The sequence below is a fragment of the Rhododendron vialii genome, chromosome 8a, assembly GCF_030253575.1.
Source record: "Rhododendron vialii isolate Sample 1 chromosome 8a, ASM3025357v1".
In the NCBI taxonomy this organism is placed as follows: domain Eukaryota; kingdom Viridiplantae; phylum Streptophyta; class Magnoliopsida; order Ericales; family Ericaceae; genus Rhododendron; species Rhododendron vialii.
Genome location: NC_080564.1, coordinates 30,173,746 through 30,194,241, shown reverse-complemented (window position 1 = coordinate 30,194,241; position 20,496 = coordinate 30,173,746). Strand labels below are relative to the sequence as shown.

The following is a 20,496-nucleotide window of genomic DNA, read 5'->3' as shown; positions in this document are numbered from 1 at the left end:
CCCTAAACAGTTAAGAAAATTGCTATCTAACGGAGGTGGTAAATGAAATTACTCTTTTATCCTTTAGTCCGTAAAAAAAAACGCATCCTAATCCTGTGATGCTGACAAGGGTCAATAACCGAAGAATAAGGGCGACCACCCTTTGTCAAAATTACGCGCCTCCCCTATAAATACGGGGGAAGGTGATCAGGGGGAGTACTGCTTGTGATTTTGAGAAACATCAAAAGAGAAAAAACCCAAACAAACCAGGTTTTCATATTTTTTTTTTGGGGGGAATCATTTCCCCAGCGTTCAACCTCTGGTTCAAGAGAGAGAAAGGCTCCATCAATGGAGAATGCACATGGTCCCGCCAGCTTCTGGACGCAAACAGATGCACTGTTCAGGAAAAATTTGGTTTTCCAGGTTTGTCAACCATTTGAAATCTACCGGCTGTGGTATATCAACCATTCGTCAAAAAAAAAATGGCGCGAACGTCAATTTTGGAGCTAGCTCGCGATATTTCTTAAACTACTGGTTCTTGTTCGTTTTGGAATTTCAAAATCCCGATTTTTCTTAAGGCTCTGTTTGTTTGGAATCTAGGGAAAAGAAGGGAATTTTTCTTCTTCTATTGTTTGGTTAGAAAAGAAAGATTTCAAGTTTATTGAATAATAAATTTTTTCTCTCATTTTCCTTTACTTCTCTTTTCTTTTCCTTTATAGGTTCCAAATGGAGCCTAAGTGTCTTTGGGGCAACGTAGGCCCTAGAACCCTTGTCCACCACACAGTACGTGGTTGGGCTCAAGAGGAGGGTATTTGGCACCTTCATTTTCACATTTTTTTTATAATCAGATGTTCGGGCTAGCTTGCGCACATCTCTACTAAAACTTTCATTTTCACATTTTTCGTTTCTCATTTTTACTAAAACTTTCAGGTGTTTGGCAACATACCCACAAAATGCATTTTCAGATTTTGATGAAAGGAATTAGGGAACAAAAGCCAGAAGTAGGGACATAGAGCTTTTGACTTCTAATTTTTCACTTTTCATTACAGTTTGCTCATATTTTTCAAATACTATACAAATTTATAATACATGCTCACCATAATCCAAAAAACCAAAATGTAAAATAAAAAATGCAAAATGCAAAAAAGTGTATAGAGTCCATCACAATGTGTGGTGAAATAAGGATTGGATAACCATGTGGCGGTGCACCAGGAGGAGCACTGAATAATCACTCATAAACCACCTAGAAATTAGAAGGGGGAAAAAATGTCATCCTTAATTTCTTTCTTCTTTCACATCCCATATTTTTATTACGGATTAATAGAGATTCTAAGATTTTCCTCTTTCCTTCCTTTGCATAACACGATTTGCACACGCGACCTTTCCATCTTTTGCAATATAACACAATTTGCAAAACATCGCATTTGCCTGGGCCTCTACTTTGGTGAAAACAACTACTCTTACTTCTGCTTTTAGAAACCAACCAACCACATTATCATTCGTTCAAATTTGGTTTCTTCTGGCTGCATGCATTGCTCAAATTCTTATTTCCTAGCTCTGTAACTTCTAAATTTTACAAGTGATACGGACGCATCACCCTTATTGGATTTTCTCTATTGAAAATTGGGTTTGAATACTGATTCTCGTCATAAGTTTCAGAGAGTTTCGGTCCACATTGCTATTTCTTTTGCAGAAACGAAGAAAGAAGGCAAATTCTCTGCTCCTCTTATTGCCAGTTGTCCTTTGCACATTGCTTTATCTGCCCAAGTTCTTCATGTCACACGGTGCAAAACTGGACAAACCATTTCCTCCGGGGTATGCATGCTCGGATGTTGAGCTGGTCAACAACTTTACTGAATGTTCGATTCCTTGGCCGCACGAATTCCCGCCATTACTGGAAATACCAGACTCTGAGGATCGTGCAGTAAGAACTGCTTTTCTACCATTTGGAGATTTACCTGATGGGTCATGCAAGAAGACCAACTCATGTCCTGTAACTGTGCTTGTTACCGGGAGTAATAAGTCCCTGGTACTAGGTAGCTCTATTTTTTTGTTTGATCATCTCCAGTGGTAGGCTATAAAAATCTCTTATTTGTTATTCTACTAAATCCGCTTCTCTGTGTTTGTGTGTGTGCGCGCTTTGGTCTGGTTTTCGATCCTTAGGGCAAAAGAGTTGCAGAATTTTAATATAAAAGCAATTTTGCATTATAGAATGCCCTAGATTATGGCCTTGGCATTGCCATTTTCACATCAACTACCTGAGATGCTATTACCAATAATCACCACTGATAAACACCAGAAAAAGCGATATTCACTGGCCCAAGAGCACCCCCTTGAGTACATGTCCTAATCTTGATGTTTCACTATTTTTAGATTTGGCTGGACGGTTTTTTCCAAGGTCTTCCATTTTGAATACCTCTGACATCTTGAATGGATTTGCTGATGGTGTGTTTGTAAGTTTTCTTTCCTCTACTTATGCTCTTTTAATTGTGCATATCGATACTCTAGACTATCAATGAAGGAAGCATGATAATGTGCACAGAAATTGAATTGGGTCTTTAGACCTGCCCTCTCTGATGCCATTTGGCTTTGATTTGGGGGCATAATTTCGCAGCAAAACAGGTATAGGGGGGCCATTGTTTCAGTGGTATTTTGAGAGCAGCCACTTTGTGCATATATATTGCCAAAGGTTAGGTCTGTCTCCAATCTTTCCCCGCTCATACCCCCAATGATTGGGGATTACGTGGGTTCTGTTGTTGTCGTGTTTTGTACTTATGCTCCTTTAATTTTTTTTCTTAGTTCTTTAAAATCGCATTATTATATAGAATCTGAAACAAGTGGATCGGGGTAACCTTTTGAAAAAGCACAACCTTCGATTTAGTTTGTATACTGGGGCAAATGGAATGAGAGTTTTTGATTGATTGTTTTGAAATAACTTGTTGATTGTAATTATTTGAAATCCTTTGATTCTTCTTATATCCAAATTTTGAGTGAAGTTTCGCAAAATCGCCTTTACCACCTAAACCTGTACTGTCGACCTTAGAGTTATCAAGCTACCTTACATTCACTCATCCAGATGGAGCTTCAGGTTTTCTTTGCTATTCATCATCAGTGCAACTGTCTGAGCTTTAGTTTTCATGTTATCTCATGATCTTTAATTCTAGTTCTCCTCCTAATATCATTTGAAAATGTTTCAGGGGTCATCGACTGACGAGCCTGCAAATTATAAGCCAAAAATGTATCTCGATCCAGCTTTTTTGCCGAAAGGCACTATCTATAACATTCAACGTCGGTGTCGTCGGAACTCATTATCATTCATTTCTATGGGATCCGAGAGAAATAAAATAGGTATCACCATGCATCCATGAGGTCTTGACTTAATTCTTTAGTTTTGTAATTGTTGATTTTCTATTTGATTCTTGTTTTGTCTCTGGAAAATTATGTCGTGTACATTCATTGAACTTCTGGAAACTCACGATTTAAAGAGTTTATACACACAAAAACACCAAATATACGCGGTTGACCTACTCCACAGAGAGAATCGAATCAGATTTTTTCACTTTGCAGTGGAACTCTTTGTGCTCTCTCCGTATTCTCTACCCCCTAAGATTCTAACTACAAGCATTTTTATAGAGAGGAGTAAGGAAGAAACTCTAAAGGCATTAATGTTCAATCCATGCGTGAGATGTACCAGACCACCAATAGGGAACCCCTTCCTTCCCACTTTGAATGATTTGAATGAGGGCCACGAGATGGCAGATGTAGCACCTTTAGAGGAGAAGTTGAGGGAAAATAGGTTAAGGTGGTTTGGGTATATCTACAGTAGACATGTAGATGTAGTAGTTAAGAGAGAGCGTAGGATAACTTTGAGTAGTAATGCTATGGGGAGGGGAAGACCTAAATTGACATTAGATTCTGTTGTGCACAAAGATATGAGTCTAATGGATTTGAGTGAACAAGTAGCCCTTGATAGAGTTCAATGAAGAAAAATAATTCATGTAACCGACCCCAATTGATTGGGACATAAAGCTCAGATTGGTTTGGTTACCGCCTAGCACAATCTGTCTTTCTAGTACGACTCGTCTCTGTGGCATGGATCGTCTAATAGCACAGCACCTTACGGAGCATAACTCATCTTACCTAGTTATCACAAAACAATTAAGAACTGTTGTATGAATGTGCATAAAACCTAGAAATTCATTCACAAGATGTGATGGAAAGAATAATATTGTAAAGAAATCCATCAAAGTCATAAAACCACGATTTGAATAAAACCTAATCAAAACACAAATAACGTTACTAGGAGTTTGAGCTTCATCTATGCCCTAGAAGAGGGTTTAGCTGCCCATTGATTGGGCTCCGCACAATATCTCCGGCTTTGTTCTTTTATGCTTCTCATCCAAGCCAACTCTACTGCTTGTATATATATGCACCAAATTCTCCTTAGTAAGGAGAATCTATTTCTGAAAACTCTCGTTTTTGGCAAAGGCGTGAATACGTTGAGTGCGAACGTGCCAAGATTTGTAGCGCCTAACTTTTAATGAAGATTCCCGTGAATCTTGACTTCTAACGTAAGAGCGATTGCGTGTGACCCAAAGGTTAAAGATCACAATGAGGTTCGTGGTTTGTCACATGGTTGTGGACTTCAAATTTCCTAGTCGTATAGGAAATGGGACGTAAAAACGTGAACTTTATTACTCCGGGATAATAAAGTTTGATTACAAGAAAAGTAAAAATCCAAACTACTTGATGAAGTGAGTTTGAATGGGGTTTGACCACGATGTACTCGATAGACTACTTTGCTGAAAGTAGGAATGTATTTGTAAGCGTTGAGCTTTGATTGGTGTTGGACCTGTTTTTCATCTTATGAACTTGTATTTATAGGCACAGCATTAAGCTGATTCAAGTCTGAATCCGAATTCTGCTTTGCTCCACAGGCCGACATGTGTCCCATGATACTCCCTCTTTTCATGCATGCAAGATAATGGACAGTTTTCTGGCAGTTGATAAATCATGGGTGATGTGGCAGTAACTTCCCACTATCTCCTTCTTTGTGTGAGTTTAAGACATGGCCAATTGACTAAGTCAATTGGCTTTTGATTTTGGAGGGAAATAACCACCTCGGCAGCAACCAATTCCCCAAAACCGTGGGCTGCACTTTGTGGGCCATATCAGCATTTTCTTTGTGGACCAAACTATGGGCTTCCTTCCCAAAAACCGTGGGCTACATTCTTCTCATGGGCTGCGTTCTTCTTGGGCCCAAATGGGAAAAGCTCATGGCCTAATATTTAATCGCCAATCAATTACCCAGCTTCAGCCCAATTTAATCAAAGAATTAATTAAATGGCCAATTACGACTAGCCCGATCCGCAGTGCCCAAAATGGGCATAAACAGTTTCCCATTACAACTCCTCCCTTATGCAATACTCCAAGCAAATCTAAATCCTTCCCTTTTGTATCCTAGTCCAAGTCAAAAACTAACCCCAGTGTAATTGCCTTCCAAAATTATAGTAGCATTAAGTATCCGTATATTATTTGAAGTCTTAACTCCCAAATCAATGCTAATCCAACAAAACTTTGACACCACACACCTTCATGTGCCCAGATTCTCCACAAGTAATCACCCAACTTGTGGTTTCCAATTGCTTTTGATTTGCCGATCGAGATTTCCATAATAATATTGGAATTCACTAGACATTTTTCATTTGTGCAATGCAGTTGGACCGACATCCCATGGACCTCGCCAAAATTCGTTCACCTTCCGTTTGTGCGGGAACATGGTTGTGTGATTCTCACCCCTTCCAAATTGACTTTGGACTTATTTATCAATGGCTGAAATATTTCTCGTTACAATGATATTTTAGAGCTTTAACCCTCCAAATACCTACACTACAGAAATTAAGTATCAAACTCCAAGTAACAATACAAATGAACTTAATAAAGATAAATTAGGGGGCACTTATGTGACCATTCATGCGCCTATTAGTAGGCGCATTGCTCTGAGCTTCCTTATGAACTTTCCGAGATCCTGCACACCCTTGGACCCTCCTTTATACGCCTCGGAGTTGCCTTGGGTTCTGTGATTTCTCCTGTACTACTCCGTATGCGCCTGTGCAACCGCTTTGCTCCTTATTTGCCTTGTCTTCTCCTTGTGCTGTTGGGCTCGTGTATGACGGTAGCTCCTCCTATCACAATATTTCCCTCAACAAGTGTAGTTGACCAATCTTCCTACCCTACAGCCCTTCCTAGTTGTCTCTTTCAGGACTCCACTTGTGGAGAAGCTACAGCTTCTCCAAATCTATCCCGAGAGAAACCACCAAATGAACCGCCCTGTTAGCACCCCCGACGTGGCTTTAACGTGGGCGTTTGGCTGCCATGTGGTGCTGACGTGGCACTTCTAGTAGCCTCTTGTTGGAAAAGGTGGCTCAAATCCTCCCATTGTCAAAGATTTGGCTGGTGAAGAGTATAGGGCTTGCAGCCAAGTTGGACTTTTGCAGATATCTAAATCTCCCAAACATGCCTGTATCCCTTTGAGCGGAAAATTGGCTCCAGGCCCATATGAGAACTGTGGGTTCTCCCCCATATATATTGTGTACGCGTGAGATGCAAAAATGTGTGCCAAAGTGAGCAAATAAAGAGTGAGCTGTAGAGATAGGGTAGTTGGCAGGAGTCTCGCCATTGGGAGCTCTGGCTCCTCTTTTATGTAGACAAGGTGAGAGAGAGTAATCCACAGAGAAGGTGAGAACCAGAGAACTATGAGAGTGTGAGGTTGAGTTGAGTGGTTGGTGTATCCTCCTCCCTAAACATAGTAATATCCATTGCCCATGGAGGCATGGACATACCTGGATTGGGGATCCACGTAAAATCTTTGTGTTCCCTCTGTGTTGATGGTGTGCATGTGTTTGTGGTGCGGTCTGAGCAAACCACCTCTTTGCTTACATGTTTTCTGACTCAGCACTGACCTGGATCTGACGTGGCACCACATAATCGTCTTCTTCCTCTAATGACATGTGGGATGCATGGCTGAGATTGAGTTGATCTCAAGCACGCTATTTCACGTGGCACTCAAGATTCACACCGGTTGATTCACGGTGATGGACAGGCACGGTTGCTATACTCTTGTCGAGACTAACCTATTTCTGTCATCAGATCGAATTTTTGACAACTTTTGTTTCTTTGCTGAACTAAAAAACATAGAGGTGATTTAATGTTTTCCGGTGATCTCCCACTCAACTGAGCTGTAATGCGAATGGTTGGGTATTTCGGTCACACAAACACACGGGCACCAAATACACATGGTTCGGCCAGTCACCCGCTCCATGGAGAGAATCTGAATTGTTCACTTCGCTGGGAAAAGGAGTTTACAACAGAAAACTCTCTCTGACTCTGGTTCTCTCTGTGGTCTCTCTCTATCTATACTCTACCACTGTTGATTACAAGCATTTAAGAAATGAGTAATAAAGAAATATACTGGATACAACCATGAGTTTTGGAGTGGAGTCCAAAATGGGTGCGTATGATCAGCAGCCCCTTCACGCCTTTCACACATGAGGGCAATTCGAACAGCTTGTCCTGATGATGTCTCTAGAAAATAAGAGGTTTCATTGAACTCTTGGAATTTCCCAAATTTCCAAAAAGAGGGTGTCTTTTGTTGTTAAAGATAATTGGTTAATATGACTGCTAAGCAGTTATACTAATCCTTCTCTCTCTCTCTAGCTATTAAATGCATCAAGGGTTTACGTTTGTGGCGCAATAGTTCTTCTGAGATCAATGATGAGCTTTTCAAGGGTGACCAGGACGGGAATTCAGAACGGATAGCCAATGAGATAATAGCAGGTAAGGTGTACTGGATATCACTGATGTTTTGTCTTGAAAACTGTTTTCTGAACCCTTATTTGGCTTTCAATTATTCGCACAGCCTATGATCTCTTGAACTCAAGTGACAAGAAGTTTAACATCAGTGTATGGTTCAAGTCTAGCTTGAATGAGGGTGATCAAGGGCCTAACTCTATGATGAGGGTCGCTCGCTCAGTGAATTTGGTATCTTTCCTAACCTTTACCCTCCTTCTAAGAGTGGTTGCACTGTTGTGATATAAAGCTCTAACTCAAAACGTTCCTATATTTCAATCTTCTTTTTGCGCATTCCATTCCTATTACATTTTCAGCTATACATGCCTATATGCCTGTGAATTTGTCACTTTTTGTATTGCGGGCAGGGTTGGTTGTGCTAAGGGACGGTGGAAGACTTATTTTTCTCCTTTTTCGATTAGAAGGGACAGTGGAGGATGATTATTTGTTTTTTATGGCTGAATTCCTTCTACTAGAACTACTTTTTTTTTTTGTGAGCTTGGGTTAAGATATATATATATATATAATACAGAAAAAGATAAACCAAAGTTGTAGATAGAATTACAAGGTTGAATAGAGATTTGAGAATATGGAATTTAGAGATACCATTTATAAAATACCACTCCACCATGACTGTATCATTTTGGTGGAGCAGTCTGAATGTTAGTTCTTTACTACTTACTTTTTTTAATATTTAAGAGAAGTTTGGTTAGAGCTCTAGTGTACCAAGGCATTCATATGAAACATAATGGTGCGTGAGACCTCCATTGCATCACTGGTATAAATGTTCCAACATAGTAGGCTTCAGCTTAACATAGGATGTTCGGATTATGCATAATGGGAAAAAAAATTCTTTTTTTTTTGAACCGTGCACAATGGAAAAAACTTCATTGACGTATACTACAGCAAATAGGTGAAAGAGGCACCCCTTAACAGATCCACGCAAGTAAATGACATACGCACATAATTTCTGTATTAAATCAGCACATATCTGTAAAACTCTGAGCCAATATGATGAGTGTTTGAATTTCAATCAAGGGACCATAAAAAGTCAAGCCACATCATGATGATTTTTGCTTTATTTTTGATTTGCATGTTGGAGGTAACATGAATCAGTGCTCTTAGTAAGCTTGCAATATATGTTTATATGGAGTGTATGGCTTCTCTAAATTGTTTCTTGTACATCTCGTCTTTTCATGACTTGGCCTTCTTATTTTTAATACTGGGTATATGACTTGCATAGTTCCATGAACTCTTATGTTTGAGAGAAGGGAATGAAAGGAAAGAAATGGTAAGCCGAATTGAAATTGCATTTTAAGAGTAAGGTCTGGACTGCCAATTGCTTATGTCCTCCGATATTCTCATTTCTTGTTTCTGTGTAATGCCTTCCAAGTCCCTCGATCTTAGATTGATTTCATTTTGCGCCTTTGGAAGGACCTCCTCTGAAACTGTAACTATGGTGTTTCCTTCTTGAGTTGCATTCCATTGAAAGTGGTTGGTGCTTTGATTCTTGATTATGTGTTAGTGGATAATTCGTTGGAATTTCTTGTGTAGTTAATTTTCTCATCTAGTTGGGTGTAATCCTCCTAATATTTGTGACTATTCCCACCAATTTGGCTACCAAAAAAACACATGACAGATGTTGGCAATTTCAGTTTATTGAGCTACTAGTGCTTGCCCGTGTCTACGGCACTACGCATCCCTGTTGAAATTGTCAGTACCTACAACACTTGCTAGTTAGTGGCTCAAATACTAAATCGATTCATTAGTGTGTAATCTGTGATCCTCTTCTTAGTGGCACGAAAGAGAATTACCCGTGTTTACAGCACTCTTCCAACTATACATTTAAGCTAGCTACAAAGAACTATCAATTTGCTCATAGAGTTCGTACCAATTTCTTTTACTCCACCAGAAAAGATTAAAGAAGTATGCCGAGTTGGGCTTAATGAAGCAAATAAATACATCCAGCATTTTTGTAACTTGAGGGCAATTTTCAATTTTTACTAAAAGTGCTAAACACGGATCTCTTCACATATATAAACTACTTTGAGCATTGTTAACTTAGCACTTTTAGGTTTAATACCGAAACTGATTATTGATCCAAGACTAATACATTCGGAGGATTTTTGACTAAACATAATATACGAAATTGCCACCACAGTTGTTTCTTTTTCTCTTCAAATTCAATAATTCTATATACTGTATGCATATGAGATAATCCATATGGGAGCCTCTGAGATGTCGCCGGCTGATGGCGTCAATTGGGTTTCCAGAGAGAGAGAGAGAGAGGAGAAGGGGAAAGTGAGAGACTGAGAGAGAATGAGTATAGTAAGCCACGTGGGTAAGTGGGTTTCAAATTTTGAAAGTAGACCTTTTTTCTTTCAAATTATAAGCCCACGATTGCACATTATTTACAAAACATGCCATCCATAACTTAATTTGTGAGAATGAAGAGGGAGAAATCTGGGCTGTCAGATTTGTTTGTATGAGTAGATAAAATTTGTGTTTGAGATTAATCTGAACCATTGAGAGAGAATATTTTGTTAGGAATATTCCTTAAAACCCTCCTGTTTTATAAGATAGATAACATCCTTTTGAATTTATTGAACTGTAAATTTTCATAATTTGTATGTTGCCTTTTGCATTATTGTGCTTCTTATAGTATAAGGTTTTGTTTGCATTTACTGAACTGTATCAAGTGGAAAAAACTATGGGAATTGTGTTTAGTAACTATGGGCTCCGACTTTCACAATGCTTAATTATACAGGTCTCCAATGCCTACCTCGAGTTTCTTCTTGGGACTAATTTCAAGATTCTCTTTGAGTTTGTCAAAGAAATGCCCAAACATCCAGATTCATCATCAGCGGACAATCTCATTTCTATGTTTTCCACCGTCTTCTTTGTATGGATTGTTCAGCAGCTAATTCCAGTGAGTATTTAAACCAGCCATACTAGGAAATTTTTCAGTAAAAGTACTCATGGTGTGCATGTCTTTCTATAGTTATTGCTTAAAGGATATCGATTCTGTCAAATTTTACAAAGGTCTCATATTCGAATTTCCTGCAGTATGTTAATCCTTAGTAATAGTGATCCAAATCTTCTAGTGAAAGACTAAAGCACCCTTATATTAGTAGATTAAATTAGGTAGATGACATAAAGGTAATTTATATACTGGAAGTACAAATCAAAGCATTCTATGGCTATTTAATCACACTGGCAGAGTGGTGGTATGTGGGATTATTGAGTCAAATATTTAAATTGATCCATCCCTATCATGCATGTGACTCCTTTATATAAAACAGTTATCAGCCATCCTTGAAATATTTTCCTCCATCTAGTTGTGACATTGAATTAAATACTGCTATCCTTTTAAGTGGTCTCTGACTATTTTCTCTGCTTTTGTCTTATATTGTACATTGTTAACTGCTTTTTTGGCATAGGTTATATTGACAAATCTGGTGTACGAGACGCAAAAGAACATACGAATTATGATGAAAATGCATGGGCTTGGTGATGGACCGTATTCGATGATCTCTTACATTTATTTCCTTGCCATATCTTTAGCTTACATGTTGTGTTTTTCCGCATCCTGCTCGTTTCTGGGTAATGGTAAAACAAAACTTCCTTATTTCTTATTTTCATTTAGCAGAAAACTCATTATGCCTGTCGCTTCCTTGCAGGATTAGGGTCATTCACGACCCATGACTACAGTTTGCAATTTGTATTTTTTTATGTCTATATCAACTTGCAAATTGCATTTTCCTTTCTAGTCGCTCGAATGTTCTCAAAAGTGAAAACTACTTCAGGTTTGTGTCTCAACTAATTGATGTGTTTAGAGTGATGAGTAGATTCCTATTTTGACTGAAAAAGTAGTTGACTAACGTAAATGGTTTGATGATTTCAGTTGTAGCATATTTTATTGTCTTTGCAACTGGGCTGGTGGGAATGTGTTATTTTCAGGGCAAAGTTGATGATCCATCATTCCCACGTAAGTTATAGAAATTCTTTAGTAGGTATTGTTTGGTTGTTTTTTCCATGCTTCGTATTGGTTTACGATTTTGTTTTCCAACTTTTGATGGAAAATTTGGGTTGTACTGTTGTAGTTAGTTTTTTCTTGGTACATCTTTCAAAATTTTAGCAGTTGGATCATGCAGCCAAAACTTGTTCTGTAATGCTTTTCTTTTTTGTTTGGAAAGCGTTAATAACAGTGGCAAGCTGGAAAGGATTCCCACTACTTTGCTGATTAAAAAAAGTGGATGCCATTATTTTGTGTTATACCCCTTCCATATGGAGCAGTTCTTGCATCGTTTAACTTGGATTCAGGAAATAATTAATCCTATGGTTGAATTTCTGGTTTAGTTGGAGCTGAGTTACTATCCTGATTTCTTTATCAGTACATCACATCTGTGTTACATAGACTTGGGTACGGCTGACTGATAGCTCTAAATTGCTTATCATTTATCAAAAGATACGGGACGATTGAATTTTCATTCTTTTATATACAACTTTTTAATTGGTAAAATGGCGTTTACAACTATTCATAGAGCATTTTTCATGCATAATATTGCAGTTTTATGCGTATTTGGTTATACAATAACTTCGACTTGCTAATGCCTAATAATATGCTAGCCAAGGGGATCCATCTACACATATCCAACATGTCATGCCCCGCCCTGGAACGACACCTAGAGTGGGCTTGAACCAACACGGCCACGTGATATTCCACACAAAAGAACAACTAAACGACAACCAAACAAGAAATAGAGTAAAAAACCCAGCGGAAGACTTAACATTAATATAAACAAGGTGTCTATGATAATTACAAACTTGCATTGTACGAAAGACGCCCAACTTAATTACAAACTTGAAGTCATAAAGTACTTGACGACATTAGTCACAAAATGAGTTTAGCATAAGTAAGAGTTTGACCCATTACAACCAACTCGACTACAAACATTAACACTCAAAAGTAAACCAAGTGTCTCCCAAAACACTGATTAGTAGTGGACCAACTCTACTACCACCTGTGATCTGAAATCCAAAAAGGAAAACTAGAGTGTGTGAGATATATAATACATTCAATAAAATACCACCATACCCGAAGGAACATCTCACTTGAACGTAACTCACACAAACTTAGCATACGTATTCAATTGAACAACACACATATAATCACAACATATGCAGTGACACGTCTGCCACAATCCCATACACCCCAGGAATGGTGTCCCACACACCATGCTCCCAACTACCTTTAATTAGGCGGCATGGCTTACAACATAGTGTGCCTCACACGCAAACCTTCGGCGGTATAATCAACATCCAACAAGCATACATATCAATTGCTAAATCAAAGATATCATGATATATATATTCACCACCAAGCAATATCTCATTGATCATATCCGTATCAAACACACTCACTTTCATATCGACTGAAGTATGCCAAACTATGGTCACCTCCCGATTGACCGGTTCTTTACCTAACCACAAGCTAAACCGTATTAGTTACGAATTCCATGAATACTTGGCACAAAGTTATAAAGCTAATAAGAAGTTAAACGATGTCCAACGAATACAAATATGTCCATATCAATACCTAGAAGTGTCCCACAATAAACGTGAAGCTCAAACACAACACAATTCTCCAAAAAGGGTAACACATTCCACAACCAATCTGTCTAAGAATGACCATAACATTTTATAGGTATAGAATTAGATCATGAGACCACTACCGTTAGAAAGTAGACTCTCGGTACATGAATTTCAATATAAAATTTGCTCAAAACGGAGTTCGGATGAAGAAGTTATGCTCGCCCGAAGTTCGCCTGTTTAAGTGGTACCAGTACCACTCAAAACTTGGTACTGGTACCAAAAGGTCAGAAACGAAATCCATAGATTTGGGTACCGGTACCACCAAGAACTTGGTATTGGTACCACCTGAGTTTTACAGAAAAACTCAGTTTGTATACTTGTTTGGTTGGCATTTTACTTTAGTTTAGTTTTGGTAGTGGGTGGAGAGAGACGTAATGATTGAAGAGAGAAGTAATGATTGGAGAGAGATAGAGAGAGATGAGAAAGTAATAATTGAAGAAATAGGGTAATGATTAGAGAAAGAAATAGAATAATGATTGAAAAACTAAACTAAAACTAAACTAAAATGGTAACCAAACACAATCTAAACTTTACCAAAACATACTCAAACACTTAGATACAATATAGCTACCTCAAGAACAACAAGCTCATAGATTAAATCAAGTTCTAAGCATCAAATCTTTGAGATGCAAGGTAAGGTTCTTTATTCCTCCAAAAACTCACTCAAAACTCAAACCTAGAGCCCCACTCCACATGTAATAACTAACCATGTATGAATTCCAACCCTAAAGTATGGAAATCAACAGTTAAAACATGAATTCAAGTATAAAGGAACATGGATTACCAACTAGAGCTTCAAGAACAAGACAATTGAACCAAATCCTAGCTTTTGCCTTCATCAAGTGCAACCACACCAACCCTCCACTTATGCAACCACTCAAAACACACACTAGGCCCTCAAACTTCTAATGCATGCAATCTAACCCCGAATCATGTAATTCAATTAAAAAGTGAGTTAAATACTCTAAATATCTAGGATGGGTATTACACAACACATACCTTTTACCGTTAAGTGTATTCCAAACTAGTATGGTCCGTGCAACATAGAATCAAATACATTGTTGTATTCTTGATACTTGGTACGGATACTTTGCCTGCAAGTTTTTTTTTTTCTTTTTCTTTACCTCATCTGATTTTCATGTTTGGCTACTCTTTGTTTCCACGCTTATACCTTTTGTGGACTCTAATTATCATATTAATGATATTTCATTGTTGTAGGAAACTTGGTTACTGTATTGGAGCTGTATCCTGGCTTCGCTCTCTATCGTATGTTTCACGAGTTTTCAGTAAAAGCCCGTGAGGCAAGGCTTTCACACACTAGTGGGATGACATGGGAAGATCTGAATGATAGAAGCAATGGCATGAAAGAAGTGTTGATAATCATGGTTGCAGAATGGTTTGTGTTTCTTGCTGTCTCCTACTGTCTTGACAACAAGAGTTCCATATTTTGCTTCCGAAGGAAGCCTAATCCTTTTTCCCAGAGGACTTCTTCGAGAGATTTTAGTTCTGTGGAGAAAGCTGACATCTCCCAAGAGGTAAGTCAGCTTATCATCGTTATTGATTTCAGAAAATTAAAGAAAAAATCCTAGACACCCCCGAAAAGTCTCTTAGCATGTATATCCATGTATATATCAAAGTATATATACGTACAGATGTATATGTTTATATTATCACGTACTTGAAGCTCATAAAGAAACCAAATTTTCCTCCGGGACATTTGATTTTACTAATTGTATTTTGGAGTTCCGATGATTGTATGTGTACATGTACATACTAACCACTTTATTAGTAGTTAGAATGGAAAACAATTACAGTTTGACACTAATCTTGGTATTCTCAAACTAGAAGCCTTAGCAGCCAGTTCGGTACGAGATATTCAGGTGTGATTTTGTTCAATATCAAGCCTTAGTCAGAACTTGAAGTTTCAAATTCAAGTTGCGTCTTTTAGTAAAGTTTATGATCCAGACGACATCAATAGGCGTGTTGGACTTCTCCAACTCTCCTATACTGGAAAACTGCTCTTCTCAAAGCCCTTTTTTGACATAGATGGCTCTCTGTCTCTCTCTCCGGTTTCTGGATAGAGATAGGTGAGATGACATGTTTCATGCCGATTTGAAAGAAAATAGACAGAACTAAATCACTCTGCATCGCATTAAATCACAAGCTGAATCACATGAACCAGTTCATTTTCCGATTCCGCATAACATTGGAAACTGAGTATTTACCCCCAAAAAAACATTGGAAACTGAGTTGACTGAAATCTTATGGAACCCTGTTCTTCCTCAATGGAGTGTAAAATTAGTGAACCCTTTTCTGTTCTCTGCCTTCTACTGTTGTGTGTTATTGGATTTTCTCACTGTTGAGATCTACTTCAACAAGTGCATTAGCAGATTATATCCCACCTTGTGTTTTCTTGTTCACTGTTGTTGTTTGTAGAGGGAAAAGGTTGAAGAGTTGCTTGTCCGGCCAGACGGAAGTTACTCTATCGTTTGTAACAATCTGAGGAAAGTGTATCCGGGAATGGATGGAAATCCTCGAAAAGTGGCAGTTCATGGGTTGTCTCTTGCGTTGGCTCGTGGAGAATGTTTTGGTATGCTCGGACCAAATGGTGCAGGGAAAAGCACTTTTATCAAGATGGTCAGTATAATTGTTCCACCTATTGATACAATGTTTACACAGGTTTTTCATCCCTAAGTTGTATCTATAATTCTTCATATCATCAAAAAAAAAATAAAAAAATTCATATCATCGACTTACGTTTGTTATCAAGGTAGTTCATAATTCCAGTTAACCTCATTATTATTTTTTTGCAAGAAACGTTACTGGCATAAAAGAAGGTCTCAAATCTCGTCGAAGTTGGAAAATTAGTGCAAGAGAGAAATCTCTTTCTTGTCATTTCTTATCCCTTTCCGCTAAATGTCACACACCAATTGGTTGTTTTGTCAGTTCCCCTATTACATTCAACCCTCATTTGGGATTTCATTCTTACCAGACTAAAGCTTATACAAAATTACTATTTATTACTATTATTATTATTATTATTATTATTATACCCTGCCAAGAGCTGATATGTTTAGTTAAACACTTAAACTGATGTCCTTCTTTACCGACATCCCATATTAGTTTATGTTACGAAAATCATGAAGTACAGGAAAACAAAGAAACAAAGATTTACGTGGTTTTGCGTTAGTATAAACTTATATGTTGTCGATGGGTGAAGAGCGATACATGATTCACTATGGACAATGATAAATTACAAAGAGTCGGCTATATATGTCACTGTCAAAGAATCACCCAGTATTAGGGACAAAACTTCAGTGAGACGCAAAGGGGAACAAAACCCTACTTGAACCTAAAAAAACTCAAAATCCTAATATCAAACCCAATGAACTCCAAACTCCTCAATGATACCAAACTCTCCACACAGACCTCAAAGGAGCCTCACCACGATAGACCCAAAAGGTACAAAAACCTAGTGATATCCAAAGTCCCTATCTAATAGAAAATCCGAAAAAAGAGAGGCACAACTGACTTAAAACGTAGTCTCCCTGTGCACCGAGCGTTCGGACGGACTTAAGCCCCGTCCAGGCGGGAAAAAAAGAAGCTTTCCGCATAACAAAACTTGATGGGCCGTGTGGACAGACATGACTCCATCGGGGCACTAGAGTGCAAAATTCAAGTCAGATCTAACAGTTTAGGCAATCGTGCCCATAGCATTTTTCTTAGTGTTAGAAGTTTTGGAAGTAGATTATGGCGGCTGTTGTTTACGAAGAAGTTCGTCCATCCTTGGTTCACAGATGATCGGGCTGACGGGGCCTAGCGCTGGGACAGCATTCGTTGAGGGTCTGAACATACAGACTGAGATGGAAAGAGTATATACCAGCATGGGCGTATGTCCACAACACGAGTAAGTTTGGATTATCTACATGTAGTTGTTTTTATCTTTTACTTCTTTGTTCCACAAATTAGATAGTATTTTCATTTTACTTAACAATCGTGCAGCTTACTTTGGGAAACACTTACCGCCAGGGAGCACCTACTTTTTTATGGTAGACTTAAGAATCTCAAAGGTCCCGCCTTAAACCAAGTATGTCAATTTTAGCCTTCACTCTGATAATTGTGATGTTAAAATCCATTCTATTTGAGAGCACATTTGTAATGCCCGATGTAGGCCCAGTACACTGACTATAAATCCACAAGCTCGCAAGGCCCAAAATGCTTAAGCCCAAAGTATTAGTAGTAGCCCGCATGGTTTGTTATATATCCAAGATCATCCATGTAGACTTCCGATGTGGGACAGGGTGTTACATCATTTAAGGATCCATAAGAAAAGCCATTTGGAACTAAAACAAGTGTTTAGTTTGCTCAAGTGAAGTTGGAAGGGAATGATCACCTTTCGAATGCTCATCCCAACATTCGATTTGCGGGAAAACGACAAAATGTAAACTAAAAGTAGAATCAATTTGTGTAACATAGGTGTACTGCGAACAATTTTATTCCTTCCCACAACATTCCACCTACCAAACAATCCATTCCTTCATGGTTAATCTTTGTAACGGGGACAAATTTGAAATTTTGGTTGTCTTTATAATTGTGTTATTGCACAGGCAGTGGAAGAATCTCTTAGCAGTGTCAATCTACTCAATGGAGGAGTTGCTGACAAGCAAGTTGGTAAATACAGTGGAGGCATGAAAAGGAGGCTTAGTGTTGCCATTTCTCTTATTGGAGATCCCAAAGTATGTAGTAAATTGTGTTGTTCACCTTGGTAGATGTATCATTTTCTGCCGTTCAAAAATAGTTGCATCATTTTTTGGATATCTTTTTCCAGCATGCTAACATAGTACATGTTAATTTGTCATATAATAAGGTTGTCTACATGGATGAGCCGAGTACTGGGCTGGATCCCGCTTCAAGAAAAGAATTATGGAAAGTTGTGATGCGTGCAAAGAGGAACAGAGTGATTATCCTCACCAGTACATTCCCTCCTCTCTCTCTCTCTCTCTCTCTCTCTCTCTCTCTCTCTCTCATATTATCGTTCAATTGTACTAATCATGCTCAATGATTTCAGCTCATTCAATGGAAGAAGCAGAGCATCTCTGCGATCGTTTAGGAATATTTGTTGATGGCAGATTGCAGTGCATTGGAAATGCAAAACAGGTAATGTTTTGTGGTAATTTCAGTCGTCTAATTCTTCGAGATGGAGGTTAAGTTCTGTTATTTTTTTTGCTCGGCAAAACGAAACATATATATAAACTCGAAAGGGTACATCGAGGGGGCTCGAGTGATGAAAGCTAAACAAACTTACACAAACAATCAGCAAAAGCAGAAAAACAGAACAAAAAAAAGCCACGCCCCTTACAATGACTTCCAACAGAAAATTGGAGGAAAAAACACACACCTCATACACCACTGCAAACAATCTTTACAGTTTCAACATTCTAATTCCATCCAAAAAAACCTTAAAATCCTCGACCGTGTACACCTTAATGTTGAACTTTGCCTTTATCCACATAGCAACTCTAGCTTTAATCTGCTCGCCCACAACCCCAGCTCCCGATGTGGCGTCGTTAAAAACATAATCATTTCTCGACAACCACAAAGACCACAACGTCGCAAAGAAAGTAACTTCCCACAAATTTTTCTCCAAATTTCTAAATCTACTTTCCATCCACCACCCGAAATGAGCTTCCAGAGATGCGGGACACACCCATCTCAAATGCCACCAGTCTAGAATTTGAGACCAAACAACCCACGAAAAGTGACAGTGCAAAAGTAGGTGTTGCGGAGTTTCCAAGTGCAGCGAACAAAAAGGGCACAGAGTAGATTGGCCCTCTGGAATCAAATTTCTACCCAAAAGCACAGAACGCGTAGCCACCTTGGATTGCAAAGCCATCCAAGCAAAGATTTCCACCTTAGGAGGGCTAAGGTTCTTCCACAGAGCACCCAACACCGAATTTCTGTTAAGTTCTGTTATTGATAATGAGTATTTTTGTGTTCTTGTTAATAGATCGAGAGGTTGATGTTTATCTATATATATTATATACCAACTATGACCAAGCAAACTTTCTTTGGAGGAGAGAAACATAAAATGGAGACAATTAAGATATTCGCAAATAAATTTACCAGAACGATGAAATTCCCAGAAACAAAGATAGAAAACCCTATTGAGGATAAAAACAAACTCCAAGGGACTCAGACAATTGTTGACCCTTTATGATATTTCCCATATTGTATTTACATATGCCAAGCTTTCGTTGATCAGTAATATTCAAAATTATGTTATTCACCATTGTAATATTGAACGCTAATCGTTGATGAATTCCAGTTAAAGGCCCGATATGGGGGATTTTATGTCTTCACAATTACGACATCATCCGACCATGAGCTAGACGTGGAGAGGTTAGTTTGTTGTCGCTTTCCAAGCGCTAACAAGACATACCACCTATCAGGAACTCAAAAGTTTGAGCTTTCAAAAAACGAGGTCGAAATTGCAGATGTGTTAGAAATTGTTGAGGTTGCAAAGAGCAAATTCCCTGTTCAGGCATGGGGTATTGCTGATACCACCTTAGAGGATGTCTTCATCAAGGTGGCATGTGGGGCAGAGGCATTCAACGTCATTTGATTGCTATGTTTGAGGATTCTGCATTACTACGATACTAAAAAACTGATCTACTTCATAATTTGATTGTTATAGACTGGTGAAAAATCGGCACTATACAAATTGTAATTTGGTTGCAGAACTGTTTACTGAACAATATGAAGAACAAAGAATTGCAGCTTCGACATAATAGTGCACTAACAATATGTTGAATAGCCTTCATTCACATGTGCTAATGGTTAGATTGTCAAATCCATATATCTATGTACCTATACTACGTGGTAAGCACATGTATGAAACATTACGCTCTTTTTTAAGATACATTACGTTATACTGCCTCAAACTATGCATTTGCTACACATTGTCCACCACTCCACCTTAAACTATTGTTTTTTTCTCACTTAGCCCCCTTGAAC

General features: G+C 38.4%; 1 protein-coding gene and 1 non-coding gene across 4 annotated transcripts; both read left to right on the top strand.

The window, feature by feature from the left end:
* The first annotated feature begins 281 nt into the window (after nucleotides 1-281).
* Nucleotides 282-20,302, top strand: LOC131335191 (ABC transporter A family member 10-like). 3 transcript variants are annotated; one of them, XM_058370442.1, is made up of 18 exons: nucleotides 282-402; nucleotides 1,639-2,015; nucleotides 2,353-2,432; nucleotides 3,177-3,327; nucleotides 7,696-7,815; nucleotides 7,898-8,019; nucleotides 10,595-10,756; nucleotides 11,268-11,430; nucleotides 11,508-11,633; nucleotides 11,732-11,815; nucleotides 14,701-15,017; nucleotides 15,919-16,119; nucleotides 17,280-17,389; nucleotides 17,485-17,569; nucleotides 18,090-18,218; nucleotides 18,350-18,455; nucleotides 18,551-18,639; nucleotides 19,808-20,302. In XM_058370442.1, the coding sequence occupies exons 1-18, from the start codon at nucleotides 335-337 to the stop codon at nucleotides 20,102-20,104; spliced, it is 2,787 nt and encodes a 928-aa protein (XP_058226425.1). In that variant the 5' UTR covers nucleotides 282-334; the 3' UTR covers nucleotides 20,105-20,302. The 3 variants fall into 3 exon arrangements, with proteins under 3 accessions (XP_058226425.1, XP_058226427.1, XP_058226426.1); XM_058370444.1 differs by having other exon boundaries at nucleotides 18,350-18,439; nucleotides 19,808-19,944; XM_058370443.1 differs by lacking the exon at nucleotides 11,508-11,633.
* On the top strand, nucleotides 2,493-2,600 carry LOC131299354 (small nucleolar RNA snoR100). The gene has a single exon (XR_009190741.1). It is a non-coding gene; the product is annotated as a small nucleolar RNA snoR100 (small nucleolar RNA).
* Nucleotides 20,303-20,496: the final 194 nt, after the last annotated feature.